General features: G+C 35.9%; 1 protein-coding gene across 1 annotated transcript in view; it reads left to right on the top strand.

The window, feature by feature from the left end:
* The window catches only part of drosha (ribonuclease 3 drosha), a 56,651-nt gene extending 36,050 nt beyond the window's left edge, over window positions 1-20,601 (top strand). The window contains exons 15-23 of the mRNA XM_071599335.1: window positions 831-1,051; window positions 3,175-3,306; window positions 6,601-6,744; window positions 9,361-9,464; window positions 9,880-9,985; window positions 15,057-15,218; window positions 18,741-18,901; window positions 19,015-19,160; window positions 20,007-20,601. Coding sequence (XP_071455436.1) covers window positions 831-1,051; window positions 3,175-3,306; window positions 6,601-6,744; window positions 9,361-9,464; window positions 9,880-9,985; window positions 15,057-15,218; window positions 18,741-18,901; window positions 19,015-19,160; window positions 20,007-20,287 — 1,457 coding nt within the window. The 3' untranslated portion in view covers window positions 20,288-20,601. The remainder of the gene's footprint in view (window positions 1-830; window positions 1,052-3,174; window positions 3,307-6,600; window positions 6,745-9,360; window positions 9,465-9,879; window positions 9,986-15,056; window positions 15,219-18,740; window positions 18,902-19,014; window positions 19,161-20,006) is intronic.
* Window positions 20,602-24,161: the final 3,560 nt, after the last annotated feature.

Here is a 24,161-nt window from a genome sequence, read left to right as displayed (position 1 = left end):
CTTAGATACTTTAGCAGGTCAGTAGAACTTCCCAATTTTTAACAGTGTAAACTGAAATTTGTTGAATAATTAGAGAGATTGTGACGAACACAGGCATTGCAGCATCTGTGCACATCAGTGTGAGTAAAAAAAACTAATTTTTAAGATGTGAAATGTGTTCACTTATTTTTTATGCATTGTAGTGTCATCGTTGATTTTTTTCTAAATTGAGCAAAATATAATTCTTCAACCAATACATCCAAGTCATTAAAATTCAGGCTGACTGCAGAAAGAAATGGTTAAGATCTTGGGTAAAGACCCTTTTATTTCAAGCATATACAATTATGTGGAATAATTTGGGGAGCTTTCCAATTTTGGGACCTCTAAACCTGGAGAAAAATTTGTTCAAATGATCATCCAAAATATTCCAACCTTCTCTCCTCAAGATGTATGCCAAAACAGACCCAAGAATTTTAAAATCCTTTACATTTCAAGGTCATTCAAAAATATTTTCTGTCTGCCTATTTTTCTGCAATAATAGAGAGGTACTATTTGGATTGTGCATTAGCAAGTGACTGTTTGAAAATCTTGTTGTTATATACCTTTATACACTTAATTGTGAGCTTTTTATGTCAATAACTGAATGCGTGCTTTCTCCTGAGGCATTTGAAAAGTCCATCCCAGTTCATATTTAAGTTCAGGTGCAGCTTGGATACCTTCTTTTCTTACCTATCTTTCGTAGAATGGCTTAGTAGTAAAAATTATGGGTAACTCTACAATTAGGAGTACCAAGGTATGAATACCTTTCATTTCTTGAGTTAATACATTTCTACGCTCTTGATTTGTTTCAGGAATAAACACCCTTATTAACATCATGTCAAGATTTGGTAAGAAGGAAGAGACTGAGTCAAATATCACTCACAATGAGCGGCTGGAATTTCTTGGTGATGCTGTGGTGGAATTCCTGACATCTATTCATCTCTTTCACATGTTTCCAGACCTAGAGGAGGGGGGTCTTGCCACTTATCGGGCTGCTATAGTGCAAAATCAGCATTTAGCTGTCTTAGCGAAGGTAGTTTATCCTTAGAAAACCATTGTAGAAAGTCCCTAATGATAATGCTTTCCTTCATTGATTACCATTTTACATCAAGTGCTCTTTGCAATACAGTAATAACATCAAAGTTCTGCTGTGCTTGATGGATACTAATTTTAATAGCTGAAATTAATTTTTATTTCTGTTTGTAGACAGCTAGTATTGTGCTGTTAATAGCTGCTTCTATAATTTGGCAATCGGGACAAAATTTCTAGATATCACAAGGTTACAGCAGGTTTAGCATCTGGTGTAGCAAGGTTCATCTGATCATATCTTCAATTTTGCTGCTGCTATTTGGTTCATACTGATTTTCGTGAAAGTAGTCAAAGATTTTGAATCCCTCATTTGGACCATGACTTCAGCGTTTTTTACTTATCTCTTCGCCTTTAGAAGGAGCTTGACCTTGACAGAAATAATTGTTTCAAATAATCAAATCTTGGTTCTGTGAACTAACTAGTCCTTTGTACTGGCAAAAAGGGAAACATTCCTACCCACACCTACATTCCAGTAGTTAAATAATCAAACAATTCCCTCTTTCACTAATTTGTGATATAAGCCTTGAATTCTTGCTGTTGATACTTGCTTCATATGTTCTGCCATTTTTTGAAAAAACTTTATTTCATCGTAAATAATATGTAGAGCAATGCAAACCCTATATGGATATTCTTGAGCTCACCCCCAGCCACTAATGTGTACTCACAATCGTCAGTATCACCCAGATTTGGGTCAGTCATTGTCAAGAATAGGAGCCACAATGCCTTCTTATTTATACGAGTATGTTTATTTTTTTATTTTGCAGATTCCCCCTCACCTTTCCCCATCCATTTGAAAAACCCCAACCCCCTCATCCTTTACCCTTTCCTCCTGGTGCAGCACCTCCTGCCACACACCTTTTTGGTGGCTCGCAGGGTATTGATGTAGATGTAGATCACTTCTGAATTTGCCAGACAGCAGTTTCCTCTGCGCAAAGTACTCTCCAGGACTCCTTCATTCTGCTGAATATTCTATCCACTATCCTGATATTTCTCTGTTGCAGATATTTTTTTCACATGGTTACATAGTAATAATAATCATATATTTGTCCAACGACTTGTTAGTAAGCATGAGTATAGGACACATCAAGAAAATACATTTCATTACATATTCAATCTTTGATGTAAGAATTCATCAACAAAGTAGACTCATTCAGCCTGGCCAGAACTCCTGGGACCTTAACCTGTTTGTATATCTTTTTTGCCTGATTGAGATGAGATTATCTGAAGGTACATTACCCCATTAATTGTTGATTAGTGATAATGTGACTAATGAATGCAATAGTGTATGGAACCATGTGAAAGCAAAATTAAGGCATCTGAAATGTGGATGAATGGCACACAAAATTATCATACTTACATACCTCAATTGTTGTCAATTCCGCTGTTGGTAATCATGTTGATGGCTAGTGAGTATCTGTATTTCCCATTTTGAGTTAATAGCAATGAAATTGCCACTGAAAGATCTGAATGATAAATTGAAAGATAGCCCGAGCTCAATGAAAAATAATTTAATAGATTGTTGTATAATTTTCTGACTTTGAATAGCAGTATATTGCTTGTGTGGTATGCGTTATTGAAATGTGCTGTATTTATTGTGCATGTAAACAAAACTATTTTCCTCACAAAAACATGGTCATTAACAATCCCCAATCCAATACTTTTTTTGCACGTTGCGGCAATCCTATCTCTAGCTCCAATATCACATTCACCATACAGGATCGGGTCCATCACCGTAATGATGCTGATACTCCTCTCTTAATTATTTACCTGACATCCTTCTCGAATTATAGTGTTTGAAATTTGATATAATTTTCACATAAACACTGTGCTGATGATTAAGTATTTACGTATTATCTATTCGTAAGAGGCAAGTTGAACATCATAAGAAATTCTCAAAGAGCTAAATTTATAGATCAAGTTGTATATTAACTCATTTTAAGTTTTAACATTACATATTTAGGCCCATTATTTAGTAACATCATGTGAGAACTTGTAAATTGATTGTGAGAGTTGAACTTGAATGCTGTTATATGTGTGTTATGATATTTTTTAAATATCTCCTTTCAGACCCTTCACCTTGAGGAGTTCATGCTGTATGCACATGGATCTGATCTCTGTCATGATCTTGAACTTCGTCATGCTATGGCCAATTGTTTTGAAGCATTGATGGGTGCCTTGTTCCTTGATGGAGGGATTGATGTAGGTGGAAACTATAACATCTTAGTTTAGCATATCTAAACCATTGTTGATTATAATTGCAGTGGTAATGTATACAGTCAAACCCCTAGTAGGAAAAAGAGAATCATGCTATTGAAAGTGTTCTTTTTTTGCCTCATCTTTCTATTTTCAAGCAGGATAATATTTATGATCCGGAGTAATTGAGGAAAACTTAAAACATGAGAATGTGAGATAACTCACCATTCAACTGGTGCAAACATTTGCCCTACTTCAAAATTTTTTGAAGAAATAAAATTATTTTTGATTTGGTGTTATTTCATGGAATGAAGTAAGTTTCAATACTTCTTATTGTTCAAGGTCAAGGCAGTACAAATATTCCCAGTTGTCAGTCACCAGTTCTTGGATTTTTCATTCTTCATTATGTTTGGGTAAAAGTCATTTTCATTCCTCTTAATTTCAACTTATTTACGATATGAATAGTCTCCCTCAAATGTTCTTACAATATGTAAGTTATGTAATTAACTCCTTGTTGCATATTGTATTCATTTCATTACTCAAATCTTTTCCTGGTAAACTGAGATTTTCACGTTCATATTTCCATTACTAATGGTGCCTCATATTGCCTTGCTCTGTTTAAATTCTTCACTAAAACTCTTCACATTACTGCTCTCTCTTTTTTTAAGGTTATTTGTTCAAACTTCAATTAATGAAAATTTTTTTTAGAGGCTGATATACATGAGTAACCATTTTAAAATGTGAATTTTTATAAATCCACCTCAGTGTAGTAAGCATGGGAAAACTGAAAATGAAATTGAATGGGGCATGAGAAAAATGCTGTAATCTGTGGGAAAACTGATAGCACAAATATGCAGTTTGATTTTATAATGGTTTAATGCGGAAAGAGAAAGCAATCAGGCAAAATTTCACAATATCTTTTTTATTAGTATGATGCATGATGAAGTTCTCTTGGGTCTTCCACCGGGTCAGGGGTTCCATGTTGGCCAATATGGAACCCCTGACCCGGTGGAAGACCCGAGAGAACTTCATCAAGCAGATACGCCGGGAAAGCACCAAATCTTACTTAGTATGATGCATGTTTTGATGCTTGAACATCATCATCAAGTTCTTCTTTGAAAATAATATTGTACTTACTACAGAACTGCCATAACTTAATTTATACTCCTTCCTCGTGCTTTCTTAGTGTTACCCTCAGCTAATGCATATTTGCAGTGATTATCTCCAAGCCACTCTGACCTCACATCTTCTTCACACTCTGTCCCCACCATTTATTCCCCTCCTCCCACTGTTTTGTATATATGAGCTGTGTTTTGAAAGTATAGCATTTTTGATGATATACGATGAAGTTTAAGGACAACCTGAAGCAGAAATTGCTATTAAAGGAAAAGGAATTACGGGTGAGGATGGAATCAGATGAATTGATTACCGAGGCTTATAGTGAGGATACTATGAAACATAATGCATGTTATGAGTGGTTTACCTGGTTCAAAAAGGGGTGGCAATCAGTAGAAGATGACAAGCGCTCTGGAAGATCATCAACATCATCTAATGAAACAGACATCAAGAAGGTGAAATATCTCATTCGTGCAAATAATTATCATTTGACTGTCAGGTAACTTGCAGATGAGTATTGCATCTCGATTGGTTCATGATATGGAATGCTGACTGAAAAATTGAGGATGCATCGAGTGATGCATAGCACGTGATGAGTCATGGGTTTATGGGTATGCCATTAAAACAAAAGTGCAATCTTCACAATGGAATGGTGAACACCCCCCACCCCACAAAAGCTCGACAAGTTTGCACTAATGTCAAGGTGATGCTGTTTTTTTTTTCATTTCAAGGGGGTTATGCATCACTAATACCTACCTAAAGGCCAGGCAGTTGACACAGAGTACTACCAGCAATAATTCCGAAAATCCCTCTCTCCTTGTCACTTGCAATGCAAAAAGTCCCTTGTGAAGCGAATCATTTTTTTGAAAAATATTCTTGCTTGTTATGTGAATTACTCAGTACGCAAAGTACTTGTTAAGTGAGGTTCCTCTCCATGAGCTTACTACAGCAGGAAGTATAATAATCAGACCATAAGTTTCTGATCTTTTTTCAATTCATAATTGAAGTATTTAAATTACATACATGGTGATAAAATATGTATTTAGTGTAGTATATTTGTTTTATTCATCTTATATTAAATTCATATATTATAAGAGTATAGAGTTTCCAAGAAATGGTACTTAATGGAAGGAATCTAAGGAATTTAGAATTACCGATTTACTCAAAATCAATTGGAATGTTTCACTTATATGTGCCAAATTTGGAATTTTTATGCCCTCCATTTATGCATTTAATTTTACATTACACTTCACGAGCTCCTAATTATAAACCAAATTCTCCCCAGAGAAACTGTTCGAATTGATGGAACTTATAAAATCTATGCCTAACTATCATTGTGTGATATCTCCCTATATAACCCACCATTTTCCAAGCTTACCTATTTCTGTGGTGGTATTAAGTGGAGGTGTTAAATATAGACGAGTCATTTCTCCTGATTACCTCTCTGGCCATGATTTCATATCACTTCACTGGCCTCCTTTGCCTATTTTCCATCTCTTTTGCTTCAACCACCATCACATTCCAATCCACCATTACTATCTTTCATTCAAAGTATATTCAAAGCAATCATTTGCTCTGTATACACTCGACTTCTCTGTTATATCTCATAATGTAATGTATTGTAAACCAGAACCTACCTTGGACCTAGATTTTTGGTTCTGTTTTAATCCCTACTGATAATATTCAATCACACACAAGCTCTATTTTTACTACTCTTCTTATTTCTTTTGGTTTAATAAAACTGCTACCCCATACTGTCTCTTTTTCCCTCTTGTATGTTACTATTTAACAATATTTTGATATAATAATGAGCACCAACTATCATTTTATTCCATTCTGCTCTAATATTCCTTGTTTTCCTTTCCATACCTCCTGCTTGATTTGTCAAGCATTGGATTGGGTAATGATAGATGGTAGTGACTAGATGAAGAGTGCTTACTGATATTTCATCTCTCAATTTCTTGATCTTGTTCCAATAATCAATGTGGAATCAATATATAACAATAGATTTACCCAATTAAATATTACTATTTGATTATGCTCAATAAAATCTTTAATGTATATGCATTGAACCTCTTTTTAAACCTACCCCCCTCAAAATTTGAAATTCCTTTGTCATAATTGACTTTTTTACACATATTTGTAACATTAATGCATATTTATAATGTGCACATTATTACATAGGTGGCAGACAAAGTTTTTGCTGAAACATTGTTCAAGTCTGAAGGAGAGTTGCTGGATGTGTGGGTGAACTATCCGTCACACCCCTTACAAGAGCAAGAACCAAATGGTGATCGAAAATGGATTTCATCGTTTCCATTGCTTCAGGTTGGTATTTTAGGTCAATATTATATAGTTATTCATGCCATTACTTTTGATTTCCAGTAGGGTACTGTTTATCCATGTTCAGTAAAGGGTAGGTGCCAGTGAATAATTGAAAATAGTGGATTATCAGATGTATGTAATTCCTGGGCAATTATGGCCATATTTTCAGGGGCATATTGTATGTTTCACATCAACCAGAGGTGGCTACCACTCTCCCCAAGGTAGAATACCAGTCGAGAACATTGGCACCTGGAGAACAGGGTTCTTGTCATTGACATATGATCGAAATAAAATGGTATTTCTGAGGTAGTCGTCCAATCCACTAATCATGATAACCATGGTCCTCTCGCCTCCCATGGAGTTAACAAGTTATTATCACCAACCTTTCCATATCCAGATTATTCAGCACAAATGGCTTTTATCTATCTCTTTGCAGATTAAAATGTGATTAATTAACGGATTCTTAGTCAGTGTTTTCTACAGCTAAATTAAACATGAGGGCATCACAGCCCTTGTAGGTAGAGCACTGGGCTACAGACTGAAGTGCAAAGGTTTGATTCTGTCTGAATCCTCTAGGGTATCCTTGGGCTCCACCTAAGCTGTGTGATTTTTTGGGTACCAGATATTCTTGGGAAACCATAGGTAGCACAGAGAAAGGAACTTGCCCCCGTATCCTGATGTGTGAATTTCACTTGCTGCAAAGGTCTTGGTATTAAATTGGGTCCACCCTCACCTATTAAGCCAACCTTTGGGTTGATTATTTTGGTAAATTAAGCACTGACTTTTAAATCTTTCTGAAAGAAACCATAAGTTTATCAATTAAAGAAGCATATGTTGCAGTTTTACAGTTACACGTTACATGATTTAATTAATTAAGTGCTGAAGGAAGTTTTCCAGTAATTAAATACCATTAGCTGCTAAGATTGGGACAAAAGTGGAAGGAACAGGAGTCGATAGGAAAGGGAATGTATCTTACAGAGACCAATGAATAATCCTCCCATCTGATTATCAGAAGTTGGATAATCGGCACTCCTCTGTATTTATATGCAATTTAGTTCATCATTTATCTATTGGTCCAGATCTTCCCAAATTAATTTGAAATACAGCTCCCTTTTAAAAGAAAAAGTGACGATTCCACTTGGAAATCCGCCTCTTTTAATTGAAAAAACAAAAATGTAGTGTCAAATTTGCATTATTTTGTATGCACGTATTGCTGCATATGCCCTGCAACACACCGTCAAAAGATACTGTTGTAAATGAAATGCCATATAACTTGAAAGTATAAAATGATTCATTTCACTCAGCATAAATTGCTGAACACTCATTATGAAATGAAATATGATATTAGAATTAAAATCACTGATAAAATAAGCAATATGCCAATAAGGATGAACCCATGCCTATAATACCAATTGGCACAGATGGTGTGATCGTTAGAAATGAATGATAATGGTTTACAATTTTTGCTGAGTTCATTTCCTTTCTAATATTGAAATTAAAAATATGACTTGTTCACTTAAAAGCTCAAATAGTTGACCATGTACTTAAAATAGTATGATGCTGGTAAAAGTATGTTATGATATTATTACAGTGACCACTCACTTTTAAGGCACCAAAATTACTTTCTCAATTTAATGGCAACATTTACTCCATGCCGTTTGGATTTTTGTATCTTTGAAATGTAATCTAATTCTTTGATTTAAACCTTTAAAATTTCACACCTTTCACAGTTAATGAAAGTTGATTGGAAGGAAGTTGGCAGCTTCTGCACTTAATGCATAGCATGCATGATCTAATGAATTGTACCATTTGTATATACAAATAGAGTTGCCTAATTGGTTAAAAAATAGTTTTCTTCATTTAGTGATGAGTTACTCTTGAATGAGGAGCTCACTGTGAGCAACTCACCCCAGAGAGTGATCGACGTATGGAACTTTATCAATGATAATGCTTAATGGCAACTATTATTATTTATTCATTTCAACATAATCTTAAACACTTTTGCATTTGTCCATTTGCAATCCTGCCTATATCCCATCCTCTCTAGCTGCACCTATATCTTCCTCCTCCCCTTGACCAGCCAGTGATATCACTAGATCCTGTAAGTTATTGACTCCATAATCAAACTTGCTGTTTTTCACTTTTCTGATGCACTGAAGGACCTGACTACCTCATGCTGGTGACTCACCAAACAGGCTCCCTGGTTACGATGCTCTTGACTCACAGGAGCAGCTCAACACTTTTAATACTTGTGTCTCACTGAACAGTCTATATGTTCCCAATACTTCTAACCTGTTAAATAAGGTTTCCAAAAAGAGGGATCCTCACCCTCTTGCTTTTTTGAACATTTCCTTTGAATGTTTGGGCTGACACTTTGAAAGGGAGACTAATAGGAAGGGGAAAAAGTAGGTAGGAAGTTAAGAGAGAGGGACATTGGTGGTCACACAGTCAGGGGAAAAAGTCTAGAATTGCTCAATTTTTTTTTTTTAATTATGGCATCAGGATTCCAAGGCCACCTCATTTTCTGAAAATCTGAAAACCTTCCTGCTCAGTACTTCATTCACTATTTATTTCGTTTTTCTTGAATTCTAATTTCAAACAATACTGTTAATATTACAGAAATTGGTGAACTTTGAGGATTCTATAGGAGTGGAATTCAAGCATATTCGTCTCCTGGCTCGAGCTTTCACGGACCGATCCATTGGTTACAACAATCTTACTCTGTGAGTATATTATTCAACTTTTCATCGTTTGTTTTTATGGTAATTAAGGATAGTGCCTTTGAAAAGAAATAAAAAATACAATTGATGGAATCAAGCTTAATTTTAATTTAATCAGTATGACAGTACTATCCCCAATAAATTCCAAGAAGCTGCAGGATATGCTGCGACAGTACCTTTTTGACAAGAGTCATCTGCTAATATGCATTAAAATGCAACAATTTCAGAGTTTTAAAATCATTCGCCAGTCAAGGCGAATGATTTTTACTCTCTTAAATTGTTGCTTTGTAATCCCTAATAAGTATGAAGTTAAAAGTCTATGGGGAGGCATTACCCTTCTACATATTTAGTTTTAATATAGCTTATTGTAATTTGTTGCTGAAAATCCATATCTAAAAACATGTGTCATCTTTCTTAGTGGCTCTAATCAACGGCTGGAGTTTTTGGGTGATACTGTTCTGCAACTCATTGCATCTGAATATCTTTACAAATTCTTTCCTGAGCATCATGAAGGACATTTATCGGTAAGTTTACTTTACTAAAAAACACTGTCTTCCAAGAAAACACAGTTAATTCCTTGGAATTTGTCTTTGCTGCCTGCTATCTCTTGCCATTCACCCTAAGAATAAGCACATCATTTCTGTCCCCAGTGGTATACGAGGTGTGTTGATAAAGTAAGGGGACATTAAATTTTTATGAAAAAATATTTATTCTTCAATATTCAAGCTGTCCCCTTCAAAGTAACCCCCCCCCCCCCAGATATAATGAGCTAGTGCCAATGCTTTTTCCAATGCTCAAAGCATTTCTGATGAGCACTTTTTGTTGTAGCCTTAAGCTCCTCTAGCGACGCAGTCTTAATCGCCTCAGTTGTTGCAAATCTCCTTCCTTTCATAAGTCTCTTCAGTTTTGGGAACAGAAAAAAGTTGCAGGGGGCCGAATCCGGTGAATATGGTGGCTAAGGTGTGATTGTGGTGTTGTTTTTGGCCAAAAATCTCTCACAAGCAACAATGAGTGAGCAGGTGCATTGTCATGATGCAAAAGCTATGGATTTTTTTTTGACAATTCTGGACATTTTTCTTATTGCTTCTTGCAAATGGTGTATAACTTCAAGGTAATACTCCTTATTGACCGTACAACCTTGTGGTAAGGACTCCTAATGCACTACGCCATGGTAATCGAGGAAAAAAGTGAGCAAAACCTTGACATTTGATCGAACTTGGCCTGCTTTTTTTGGTCTTGGTACTCCCGGATTCTTCCATTATGGTGATTGGGCTTTGGTGTAGATGTCATAACCATGTATCCATGATTCGTCAGCAGTTATGATCCTTTTGAGCAAATCAGGATCATCATTGACATCGTTCAACAGCCCTGAGCGATGAACATACAACGCTTCTTTTGGTCAAAAGTAAGCTGTTTTGGAATAAACTTCGCTGACATACGTCTCATGTCCAAAGCATCCGAAAAAATTATATGGCACGAGCCAACCGATATGCAAACATCCTCAGCAACTTCTCTAATAGTGATTCGACAATTTTCATCACTGCTTCAACGTTTTCATCTGTTGTTGACATGCTGGGGAGTCCAGAGCAAGACATTCGTCATTGGCATCTTCTCGGCCATCTTGGAAGAGCTTGTAACACGTACAAACATTGTTTTTACTCAGAGTAGACTCACCATATGCCACTGTCAATGTTTCAAGTGTTTTGAAGTACTTAATTCCATTTTTTATGCAAAATTTTATGCAAATTCTTTAATCCATTTTTTTGATAGCAGAACATCGCCGAGCCCACCAAAATACATCTAACATTTGTATCTGTCAGTAACAAACCAAATATGCTATATTGTTGACACTGAACAAATGTTTGAGATATTTGTACCAACACGACAGAACAAAAATATCAAATGCATGTTGCCCACGAAATTCGAAAAGTCACCTTACTTTTTGAACACTTATTGTATTTTTTCCACAAATATTGTGCCTAAGTTAATGATAGTATAAAAGAAATGAATAAGCATGTTTCTTCTCTTCAGGTAAAAAGAAATACTTGATACCTCTAAGAAATCACTTCTGCATAGCTATTTGTTTGACTTGTGCATTCTCCAATATGTTTTTACCCACCTAAAAATGAGACCTGTTGGAATAACCTTAAGCTGTCATTTTGCGTATGAACCAATCAAGCAAGGAAAGATAGTCTGCATGCTTTTGAGCATTTAAGTCCCTAAAGAATGCTGGCAGTAACAATTTTTCACCACCCTTTGTTTGTCAAACCTGTTCAATCAAAGGTGTTGAAATCCTTGGTTTGATTCTGACAAAATCAGATCTCTCTGCTGCCTCTTTACAATCATTTTGGGATGTATGTATAACATATTTCGTGGCCCATAAGGCCACCTGCACATGAGAGACACTGTGAGTTTTAGGCTACAATTTATGAAAAATTCTTGGATCAGACCAAAAGGGATCAATTTATTTTAATGTTAACACTTAATGCAAAGAAAATGAAATTGTGATGTTAAAAAATCACTCGCATGTGAATGTTAATTCATGGTAGAATCCCATAAATTCATCATAATTGCTGCTAAAATCATATCTGCAGTTAACTTCATCGAGTTGTCACTTCCTCACGCAATGCAATCTAGCACATTGCTAATTCCACATTTTAAAAGAATTTATGATAGTCTCACTTTTAATGCTCTCAGTCATAAACGTTAGAAATTGATGGCGATTTCAATATTCCTGTTTGTGTGACATCATGAGTTGATGCCTCAATCTACTTGGTGCAGTCTTGCATGGAGTTTTTGAACAGTTGATTGATTGAAATGTCCAGAGTTTGCAATTAAGAAGTTACTCCACCAGGAATCATAGTAAGCGATGTCTTTCGTTAAGTGGCAAGGGTTTTTGCTTACTTAGTTTTCTGGACCTTAAAGTGATGGCACACTAACGAAGATGATTTCTTCAGAAGACCCCTTGCATGTGTGGAATTCTATAACCTTTTTTTTATATTCTAGTGGCAGTTTTGTGCTATTGTAGTTCTGCTATGCATGTACAGACCATTTCTTTATATGAATCTCTCGCACCATGTTTTTGTCCTGGAAAAATCAACAATATGCATACCCATTGCTAATTTTCTCACTTCAATTGAAATTAATTTTGTTGAAACAGTACTCCCATTCTTCCTGCGATTTATTATCCAGTTCTTAACATACTACATTGATCAAAAAGTTCCCGGAATAACCACCGTGTGGCGCTCCCATCGTTCCGATTTGAGTTCTGTTTTTTTTGGTAAATTGGTACATCTGTTGTTGATATTCCCTTTAAATCTTAGTGTCATAACTTGACATTTGCAAAAGTTACGTAGCCAAGAGTACATCTATCTCTGTGTGTGTTGGCGATTTTTTACAATTTCAGAAATGGATTTAAATTTGCAACAACGAACTTGTATTAAATTTTGCGTAAAAAACGGATTTAGTGGCGCACGGACGTTGGAAATGTTGGAAAAGTGTTTCGGCAACGATTCTCTAAAAAAAATGGTCGTTTACCAGTGGCACGAGCGGTTCAGAAGTGGTCGTGAGTCAATCGAAGATGATGAACGCAGTGGCAGACCATCGACATCGAAAGTCGGTGAAAAAATTGATAAAGTAAAAGAAATGTTGGTCAATAACCGCAAATTAACCATCAGAGAAATAGCGGAGGACTTGAACATTGCCTATGGATCCGCCCAAGACATTGTGGTTAATGATTTGGGTTTCCGTCGTGTAGCAGCAAAGTTGGTGCCAAAAGACCTCAATTTCATGCAAAAAAGAGACCGTGTTGACGTCGCAAAAGACATGATTTGCGAGGCTGAATCCGATCCCACATTCATCAAAAGGATCATTACTGGAGACGAGACGTGGGTTTATGAGTACGACACGCAATCCAGACATCAGGCAAGTGAATGGCGTTCACCAAATGAGCCGAGACCAAAAAAACCACGTCGTTTTCAGTCAAAAAAGAAGGCAATGCTGACGGTTTTCATGGATTACAACGGTGTAGTGCATCATGAATTTTTGCCAGAAGGCCAGACAGTAAACAAAGAGTATTATTTGGGCGTTATGAGACGTTTGCGTGAAGCAATTCGCCGAAAGAGACCAGAAATGTGGGCAGAAAACTCGTGGATTTTGCACCATGATAACGCGCCGTCGCACAGTGCTATCATTATTCGTAATTTTTTGACGAAAAATGCAACAAATACCATCCAACAGCCACCGAATTCACCTGATTTGGCTCCCTGTGACTTCTTTCTGTTCAATCGAGTTAAAAAACCATTACGGGGAACGCGTTTTAGCAGCCGAGAGGAAGTAATGGAAAAATCGCAGGAAGCACTGATGGACATACCGAAAACCGAATATAAAAAATGTTTCGAGGATTGGATCAAGCGCTGGCATAAGTGTGTTGCAGTCGATGGGGATTACTTTGAAGGGGACAATATAGATTTAGATGAATAAACTTGTATTTTTAATTTTCTGAATAAATTCCGGGAAATTTTTGATCAAGGTAGTATTCCTCAAGCTTTGGCCATTTAGGAGAGCACGAACCTACTTACGTACTCCTATCTACATTCACTTAATCAATCTTCTACTTCCTTCATTCTCAATTGGAGGGACAAAATGCGTGTAAGCTGCCCTGTTTCCGTGTTGTGAAGTGTAGTTCATGACTTCAGTCTTTAAGTTCAAAAGCATCTTTAAATGTTTACTATAATTACATCTTTAAATGTTTTGTGTTAATACATCTTTAAAAGTTCACTATATGACAACTTTTTGTCTTTAGATACCATAAGGTTTTGCTAAATTTAATGTTTTATATAAGACTTAGTATCTGTGTGTAAAAGCAGATATGCACGATAAATAGAAAGGAAAACGTAATGCATTGAATGACACTACCACACTTGAATGACATGCCCAAATCATTGGTAAAAATCGAATGGTGTGAGCCAATCAGCATGTTTAGGTCCTCAGCAACTTCTCTAACGGTGATTCGATGATTGGCCAATACTATTTTCTTCACTTCATTAATGTTTTTATCTGTTGTTAATGTGCTCGGGCATCTGGCACACTCTTTGTCGTTCACATCTTCTCGGCCCTCTGAGAACATTTTGTACCACCGATAAACGTTGCTTCAGTCCAAGGTAGCTTCTCCATATGCCACGGTAAACATTCGGAATGCATCCGCGCACATTTGTTCTTCGCACAAAATTTGATACAGATTCTTTGATCCATTTTTTGGAACAGGCAAAAATCAAAGACAATCCTAAACACGTCCAAGAAAAACAGCTGTCAATAATTAACTTAACATTCAAAATGGCCAAACTTTTCGGCATAAGTGAAAGACATAAGTACCAGCATAACGCCCCAAAAAATCAAAAATCAAATGTAAGTTACCTGCAAAAATTCAAAATTTGTAATACTTTTTTAACAGACCTCATACATCATTATATGAAGCAATCAAGAGTTAAGAATGCAAGTGGCGTGTGGATTTCCATAAACCTCAAGTTTTAGGCCATTGTATATCTGATAGCAGTTTTTAATGTTACAATATATTCAATCTTTTAATCATTGCAGCTTCTTCGGAGTTCATTGGTGAACAACAGGACACAAGCAGTGGTATGTGATGACCTTGGAATGACTGCTTTTGCCTTGTACTCTAATCCTAAGGCAGAACTGAAAACAAAGGACAGAGCTGATCTACTTGAAGCTTTTCTTGGTGCCCTTTATGTGGACAAGGTTGTATTTGGTTATTTTTCTCTTCAATTTCTTAGTAATTTTTCACAAAATTGAAATTAACTTGCTACTTTGATCGCTTTATATTTTTTAGTGTTTGTAAACATTTCGATGTATAATTACGTAGGTATTGTGTTATATGTAATTGGATTGAGCATGAAGATTATTGTTTTGTGATGTACTTTGTCACATGCATGTTAATATACGAGGCATATTCATAAAGTAAGGGCCGTTTGGTCACAGGAAAAAATATGCTTATATGAAACACATTTTATTGGCGCTTTTAGTTAGCTACAAACCTACTTCACTTCTCTCCATAATCGCTGTTCACTTCTAAGTATTTTTCATATGGCTGCACCAGCTTCTTTAACCCTTTTGCATAGAAGATCGCCACCTGAGAGTTGAACCAATTGACACTGCCATTCTTGAGTTCCTCTTTGGTTTCGAAACGTTGCCCAACAAGCCACTGTTTCAAGTGCAAGAAGAGAAAGTAGTCGTTAGGTGCAAGGTCAAGAGTGTACAGTGGGGATGAGGGGCCCAAAAATTCTCATCCACTGGACATTGTTTGCTCTCTGTGGTTATCGGTAGGCATTTTCAGTATCCACCTTGCACACAATTTGTGGTGTCCTAGGTTTTCCGTGAAAATATTGTAGACAGCAGTGCGTCCAAGTTGAGGAAATTGTTCAGCCAGGCCATTAATCGTCAATTGATGATCATATCGTAGTTTTAGTTCCACTTGCGAAACAATTTCATCGGTCAGAATACTGGGCCTGCCACTTCGCTCAATGTCATGGACATTTGTTTGTCCATTTTTAAAATCACGGCACCAATGTCTAACTTTTCCTTCACTCATAACTGTAGGTCCATAAACTAGGCATAACTCCCGATGAATTTCAGCAGCCGACAATCCTTTTGCATACAAGAATCGTATGACAAAATGCACTTCACAGCTGGCAGGATGAACGATTGTCGCGGACATTGTTGTTTGCCTGCACGGATAAGCAAACGACTTCTGAAACATAACAAATGCTGTCCTAGCTTCTCAATGAATCAGTAGATGCCGCTGCAGGAGTAAAACTGTGTTCTGAAGTGTCAATATTTAAATATAAGCAAACAGCCCTTACTTTATGAATATGCCTCGTATCTTATTATAGTATCATAGCATGAAAATATTTGTCTTTGTTCTCAAGCCTTAATATTTTGGCTCAATAAATATTTACAATAGATCATCTAATATAGCACATAACCAGTGACATATTAATAACTTAATAAATTTTGCAGATTTAATGGACATCCATTGTCTTCTTGTTGGCTGGTAGATATATTCAGCTGGGGGATACATATGATCTCATATTACAGAAACTATGCAACCCCTTTATTTTAAAATTAAAGGGACCACATTTACTGTGAACTCTCCCTAATTGAGGCCCATTTAATATGGATGGAGTCTTGCCATTTAGTGCAAGTATGTGGTTTCATAAGGGTTCTGAAGTAGTAGATACTTTATAAAGGAGATAACTTCAGGCGTCACTTTGTGGAAACGAAACATATTGAAAAAGAAACACTTGGTTTTTCCACGTAAAATATTTATTCACGACCTAGGTTTCGACGCTCAGCGTCATCTTCAGGTGAAGATGACGCTGAGCGTCGAAACCTAGGTCGTGAATAAATATTTTATGTGGAAAAACCAAGTGTTTCTTTTTCAATAGTAGATACTTTGCCAATAAATATGTTTTGCCTGCGAGTTTCTCTGGGCATGTATAAAAACCATATTTAAATAATTTATCAATTTTCCAATTGTATTGTAAGTTATGAATTACCAGTGCTACTTGTAGCAAATAATTCTCTTGTTCCCATAATACTGCATGTTGCATAGTTGCATAGTGATGAATTTGTCTCTGATAGATGGCCAATCCTTCCCCTGTGCTTTTGTGAAGTTCAAAGGAGAGACTGAATTATTTTGAGTGCTTTTGGCAGTATAATGGGGCAATAAAAATGCCCTTAAATAGTGTTGCTAAAATAAAATACATGACTTTGAGCATTGTATACATCTTAGGTGAGGGTTGTAGAGAAGTTAAAAGCTGGAGTCCCTGTCGCTAGTTTATGAGATCAATACTGCTAAACAGACTGTGTATGATCTGAAAAGATAAGAATGATAAAATAAAGGTATTTGATCTCAAGGTTGATGTTAATGCCCAGAATATTGATCTGAAGCCTCTGAAAACACTAAGGTAGATGAAAAGACTAAGAAGATGAAAAGCTGGAAGAAACTATCCTTTGGATGTATGTTCAGCAGCAGTGATAAATTGATGTAGGAATTTATAGCACTGAAATTCATGATGCAGCCCAACAAGTTGCCAAACACGTGCAAAGAACTTCAGTGCAAGTAGAGTTTGGCTACAGTTGTCCAAGCATTGAACTTAATTTTTGTGAGAAAAGTGTGTCTGGTGAAGTGATGTGTGATGCATTGAACCATTTAGGGTAAAATTGCTTGCACTGATGGTTGAAAATGATATACAATTATGTCCAAAATATAATGCAAATGAAATAGGCCTTTTCTGGATAACTTAACCAGTTAACATGCAAGCTCTATGAAGTGAATCGAAGTTTCCTGGATGAAAAATCCGTCAGGAAATGGTCCCTTAACTTCTGTGTCCTAATGTAAATTGTGGCCACAAGTTGAAGATAATTGTCGTGGGAAACTTTTTCCAACCCTGAGCTCTAAGGAAAATACAAAAATACTCCTGTACTTATAGGCATTTGACAAATGCATGATTTCCTGGAATTATTGCAATGGATTGGTTTCACAGTTCACTTGTTTCTTCTTGGAGTTGTTTGTCAAGTTTAAAGCATATTTGATTTTGGACAATGCCCCCTCCCATTTTGGCATTGGCATTTGCACAGTAGGAATGACATAATTAGATACCTTGCTTTACCCTCAAGTACTTCATCATTTTTTCAGCCAATGTGTCAAGGAGTAATAATTACTTGCTAGAGGTTGTCCTGGCAAAAGTTTTCTTAGTGAAGTTTTAGAAGTGCTAGAGTCAAGTGATGAAAAGATGGAAGACAGCAGGGACAATTATGAATATGAAGAAACTAAATGAAGTCTGTATGCTTCAACTGGGCTGATTCTTGAAGGGATGTGAAACAAGGAGATGTTATTAGGATCTTGGAGGAGGTGGTATTAGAAGCAAGCCCAGCTAGCAGTCACTATCCAGCAGTCTTCATCATATGTATATAAAACATGCAGTTCGTTTTTCTTTGTCCTATTGTTCCATGTGACCTGATTGGGTGAGTTATCACCGTTTGTGCTAACTAGCTGAGCTGATTAGAGACAAACTTTGTTCTTGGTGATAGGTTGCCATTTTGGCTTCATCCATTAAAAATACATGATAACTCATCACAATAGGGGCTGCTTGCTTAATAATAACCTACTGAGTACATCAACCCCACAATTTAATTATTAAATTTTATGTAATTCTGGGAAATGTTTTAATAATTTATAAATTTTGTTTGTTTTTACAGGGGCTGGAGTACTGTTTAGTCTTCTGTCATGTCTGTTTTTTCCCTCGTCTGCAAGACTTTATAATGAATCAAGACTGGAATGACCCTAAGTCCAAACTGCAGCAGTGCTGCTTGACCCTTCGCACAATGGATGGTGGAGAGCCCGACATTCCTATATATAAGTTAGTTTCAATCTTGTATTAAGGTGATGGAATCCTTTAACATTTCATTATTCTTCTTTCAATTTGTTCATACCAAATTACTAATATTGATATCCTTGCTATCTCACAACCAGGGTAATAGAATGTAAAGGACCGACCAACACTCGTGTTTACACTGTGGCAGTTTATTTCCGTGGGAAACGGTTGGCAAAGGCATCGGGCCATAGTATCCAGCAGGCTGAAATGAATGCTGCAAAAGTTGCCTTGGAACATTCACAAGGTAAGTGTGCATTAAAATCAGTAGTCTCTAGAGCAGTTCATATTTTGTACTGTGATGAGTTCATGTTGTGTGGCGAATGTAGAAAAAGAACTTTGAAATTCAGCTACCCGGACCTCTATTCGCCAAATTAACATATTAATTCAATTTTGTGTAAAGAAATTCCTTGAGTTTCTAGCCAATAAAATTTTTAAGTTTCACAATGATATTTTAGTTTCCCAAGGATCAATGTATAATATTTTGTAATAAATACGAGGCAGGTCAAGTTAGTCAGTGATATATATGTAAAACATGACATTTTTACTAAAAATAATGCTCTTAAATAATGAGCATATCAAAAATGGTGTGACATGAGATCTCGTGAGTTAGGGCATTATAAATGTCATAAATTGAAGATTATGAAGACAAGTCACAAAATTATCCTTTTAAAGACTTCTGATCTGGAAAAAGTTACTTAAGGAGTGGTATACTAAAAAAAAATGCCATGAACTTAAAAAAAATTCCACATATTTATTTTCATTTTTTTAATATTAATTTTAGATCCATTTATATAGGTCCAGGCCCATTTTTTTCGGCCTGCAGGTAGATTTTTTGTGTGCACATAGGGTTGATAGAGTTCCCCATGTTGTCTAATTGTGAATTCAAGAATTTGGTTTCCTCGAAGAGAACTAAGAAATAAATGAAGGTTATTGGGAATGTTATATTATTTATTTTAACTGTAATGTCTGCGTTTTTAGTATCCATAGGTACAGCAGTGAAAATGAAAGGGTGACACTTTGTTGTGTGAAAGGAAAATGAAGGTGTTTCCCATACTTAATGTTTAACAAATAAATGTCTTGGGTGTTACAGATCTTTTCCCTCAGTTGGACCATCAGAAGCGTGTGATTGCCAAAAGCATGAAAAAACAACAGAGGTGGCCGCAAAAACAATCTGAGGGAACCCCAGTGAGGCGCCACCTTATGCCATTGCATCGCTCCTCTGTTCATCATCATCCTTCCAGAGATCGAGTATCAGTGGCCAAAAAGACAGAGCATCGAAGTGATAGAAAAGCGACCAAAAAACATCACCGGGCTGAGTCTAGTGATAGAAAGAAGAGATCTCCAGATAAGGAATTTTTAAGTAGAGACTGACTCCGAAGTTATGCCTTGAAATATTTACATAAGTTGTTAGTAAAAATCATTGTTAATATATGGTATTCTAAAATATATAGTATTGTAAAATATGTGGTATTCCAAATTATTTTATGGAAGCTGGACTATGAAACTAAGAAATTGCAATGATTTAGATTTTCCAAACACCAATGGCTTGACGATCATTTAATTGTTAACATAACGCAAATATTTCTATATTTATTTCATTTCCTATTGAATGAATCCATAGTGGACATTTTCTCAAGGGATGAATTTAAATCCCTGTGTACAATTATAAATGCCATTTTTGTATTATCTCTGCACTGCAGTGAGATTGTTAGGAAATTAAAACAGATTTTAATAGTTCATTTGAAGATTTTGATGCATATTTAACGTATATCTTCATGGGTAGCATTTTAAAATAATGTATGTCAATCAAATGAAAGAGAAGTGTTATTTATTCTTTGTTTACGGTGCATCAATTGTAAATGAGGAGAGTATGCTGTACAGTTAATGGTTGATTAATGCCATATTCATGTTTTGAATGTTATAGCATTAATCAAATTTTGTCAATGTCTTAGGTAATTTTCTAAGGGAATCTGAAGATCTGCAGTTTAAGTTCCTACCCCTAGAGCCTCTCACCCACCCTATTTATTCATATTAAAATATTATGTTTGCTAGGAACAGCTTTCCTTTTGATGTTAATTTTAACATTTAGTGAATAAAATATTTATTTTTTCCCAGGGATGACAAAATAAAGGTAATACATAATAAATGTAATCGGTAATCTGTGGCATCTATAATGATATGAAAGTTCACCCACAAAATAAAGATGAAGTAAATGAAAAAGAAACACTTTGTTCCAATCCACCACTTTATTACAGGCACGACTAGTTTTGACGCTACGGCGTCATCCTCAGGTGACGCCGTAGCGTCAAAACTAGTCGTGCCTGTAATAAAGTGGTGGATTGGAACAAAGTGTTTCTTTTTCATTTATTAAAATGAACTTCCACAAAGTTGAGGCTGAAACTATTGAACTAAAGATGAAGTATTGCTACCAGTAAAAGGCATTGGAGCTGGTGCTAGTTTTCACAATTGATAAGTCATTGCCCCCACAATTAATGTTTATCGAGTACTCTGCCAGGGAAACTAAATAAAAAATGCCAAATCAAAATTTAAACAATCTAAGTAAATAAATCTTAAGAATCATATAATAAAATTGCAGTTAAAATATTCACAAAAAGATTTTAGTGTATGTTAAATAGTTTTAAAATTAATGCTTAATTTTATTGATGTTCTTGGGCAAAGAGATGTGCAGGTTTTGCTGTTCATCATATAGCGCCAATAAATAGGGCTATGAATTCTTGAAATTTGAAATGCGTTGAATTGAAAAATCGGGGACTGTGCTTAAAATGTCTAAAAATACGTGATTATTGATTGTTTTTACCATAGAATTTGTGCAAATGTTTTGCATATATATCAATATATGCAAAACATATAATATATTTAATATTAATAAATTTAAAAGTACCTAATTTGAACCACAAGATGTGTTCTAACTTTCATTGAATACAAGTTGAAGCACTTAGTTACTGCCTTAATTCTCACCTCAATGTAATATGCTATTATGATGCAATCCTAGAGTGACCGCACATCTTTGCATATGCCACACTAAGTGCTACGGCCAAAAAAGCTGTCCATTATTATTAAAAATAGGCTTACACCCTGACACTATACACTGATGTACTCATAAGCCCCGACCAACATACCATGATATATCCTTAAAACCCTGTATTAACGTGCACTAACTTATTTTATTTAACTTTAGCTTTGCATACACTCTACCTCCCTTAATTTAATCCAAAATGACTATTATTCTCATCCCTCAACCTTGCTTCCCTGGTATCCTCTCCTATGATTCCATTTTCAGCATTCCATTGCTCTTCAGTATCTCTTGCATCCATTTGTCCTGCCTTCTTCAAATTTCTCCCAACTCCTGTCTCTTTTCCCTTACCATGCTTAGAACTTTTTTTGTTTTCCTTTCCATTTATTTTATCCATTCTTCTCCAAACCCACTTATCAAAGGACTCTAATCTGTGCTTATCCTCCTTCCTTACCCATCAATTTTCTGAACCATACAAAACAAAGTTTCCACTAGCTTTTTCTTGATGTCCCTACTTAACTATCATCTTCTCCCACCTCTTTGAAAATGCTTCTTTACCCAATAAAACTCTTCTTTTAATATCTCCTACCACTCTGCCCACCATCAACAAAACACTTTCCAAGTAGGTTAATATTTTTAACTGTTATAGTTATTGTACCCCACTCCCATGTCCTTCTTATCCATTATATTTCATGAGAATCTCATTACCTTTGTTTTCCTAAGGTTCATTCTCGGCCCATCTTTCTCACATTGAATCTGCACGTCGCAAGTAATGATTATCATCTTTTGCCTGACTGGCTAACTATCAATACTAATCAAACAGAGTCTTTTGGTTGAATTCCTCCCACATGCATTCTACAAATGAGCCCTTAAAAAATGTTCCTTCCCCTATTTTCTAAATTCTTAAATAGTTCTGCTTGGTTGTAATCACAGCTTAATTTGATTTCATTTCCTTTGATGCCTTTCCTATCTCTCAGTTGAACATTTCTGGCCCTAGTCCATCATTATCAGCATAATATTCTGTTTCTCTTAAAAAATACCTGATCATCATCATTTACTTCCTTCATAAATTTCTTTCCTTATATCCTAAATTTCTTCTTCCTGTATACAGTGCCCTTCCCTCCCTTTCTTTGTAAAATTTCTTGGGTCTTCCAATGCTCTTTCCTCCAATTTTCCTTTTCATTAATAGTTTCCCTCTTCAGTTTTTTAGCTTTCTGTACTTTTTCTCCATAATTCGGTGTTCATATTACTCCATTTCCTTCTTTCTAATCATTTCCTCTGTAAATCGTGCCTTCTTACCCCTTTTCCTAGTCACCATTCCTATTTATTCATTTGCTGTTTTTATTCATTGTTTGACATGTTACTTTCTTTCTTCTATCATACCATTCCTCAGCTCTGTAGTTTAGAGTCTTATGAATTGTCTCCTGGCAGTCCTTCATTTTCGCCAAAGTCTTCTACATTCCATTTTTTAATAATCCTCCCCATCCTCACTTACCTTAAGGTAACCATAAATGAGTACTACATTGTGATCTAAAACCCTATCTGCTCCCATGAAACTGTGTGAGTTGATTTGGCTATTCTTTATCTATGCCCAAAAATAATCTGATATCTCCTGGCATTTTTCAACACGGTGGTGTTTAAATGAGATGTTAGTTATAATTAACCTATTTCTTCTGCTTAAGTATATTTTTATCCCAATAACCATTCCCTTCTTCCAAACCTCAGCATCTGGATTGCCTCTAGATAGGCCAGTTCTGGTCTTATTTCTACTTGTAATATTCTGTTCATCTGTTCTACCCACATTCACTATCCGTTTTCCCTTAGGCCTATTTGGTACCATGGCTACCCAATGTTGACTCTCTGTTCCTCCACTAGATTTACCTCGGTAACTATCACTCTAAACCCTCTATCCTCCACCTCATCTCGCAAAGGTCACTCTATATTTCCTCTATCTCATTAGATATTTTTCAACTTCTCTCTTATCAGCATCATCCTAACATTCCAAGGTTGTCTGTGGAGTTCAATGGAGTTTCTCTTCTCTTCTTCTTTTCTGTTGCCATTCATTCATCAACTATCAATGGGCACTTTAATTGGATGGGAAAGATGATGCAATGAAATAATCTGAGGGATTGCCTCTCCGAAAGTGAACAATGCTACTCATTTCTGAGATATCTTTTCCCAAACATTTAGAGTTGCATACATTGATGAACT

This window comes from Hetaerina americana, unplaced genomic scaffold (assembly GCF_022747635.1).
Source record: "Hetaerina americana unplaced genomic scaffold, ioHetAmer1.1.p SCAF_1, whole genome shotgun sequence".
Classification (NCBI taxonomy): Eukaryota; Metazoa; Arthropoda; class Insecta; order Odonata; family Calopterygidae; genus Hetaerina; species Hetaerina americana.
Note: the sequence above shows the minus strand (reverse complement) of the source record. Positions and strands in the feature narration are given on the sequence as shown.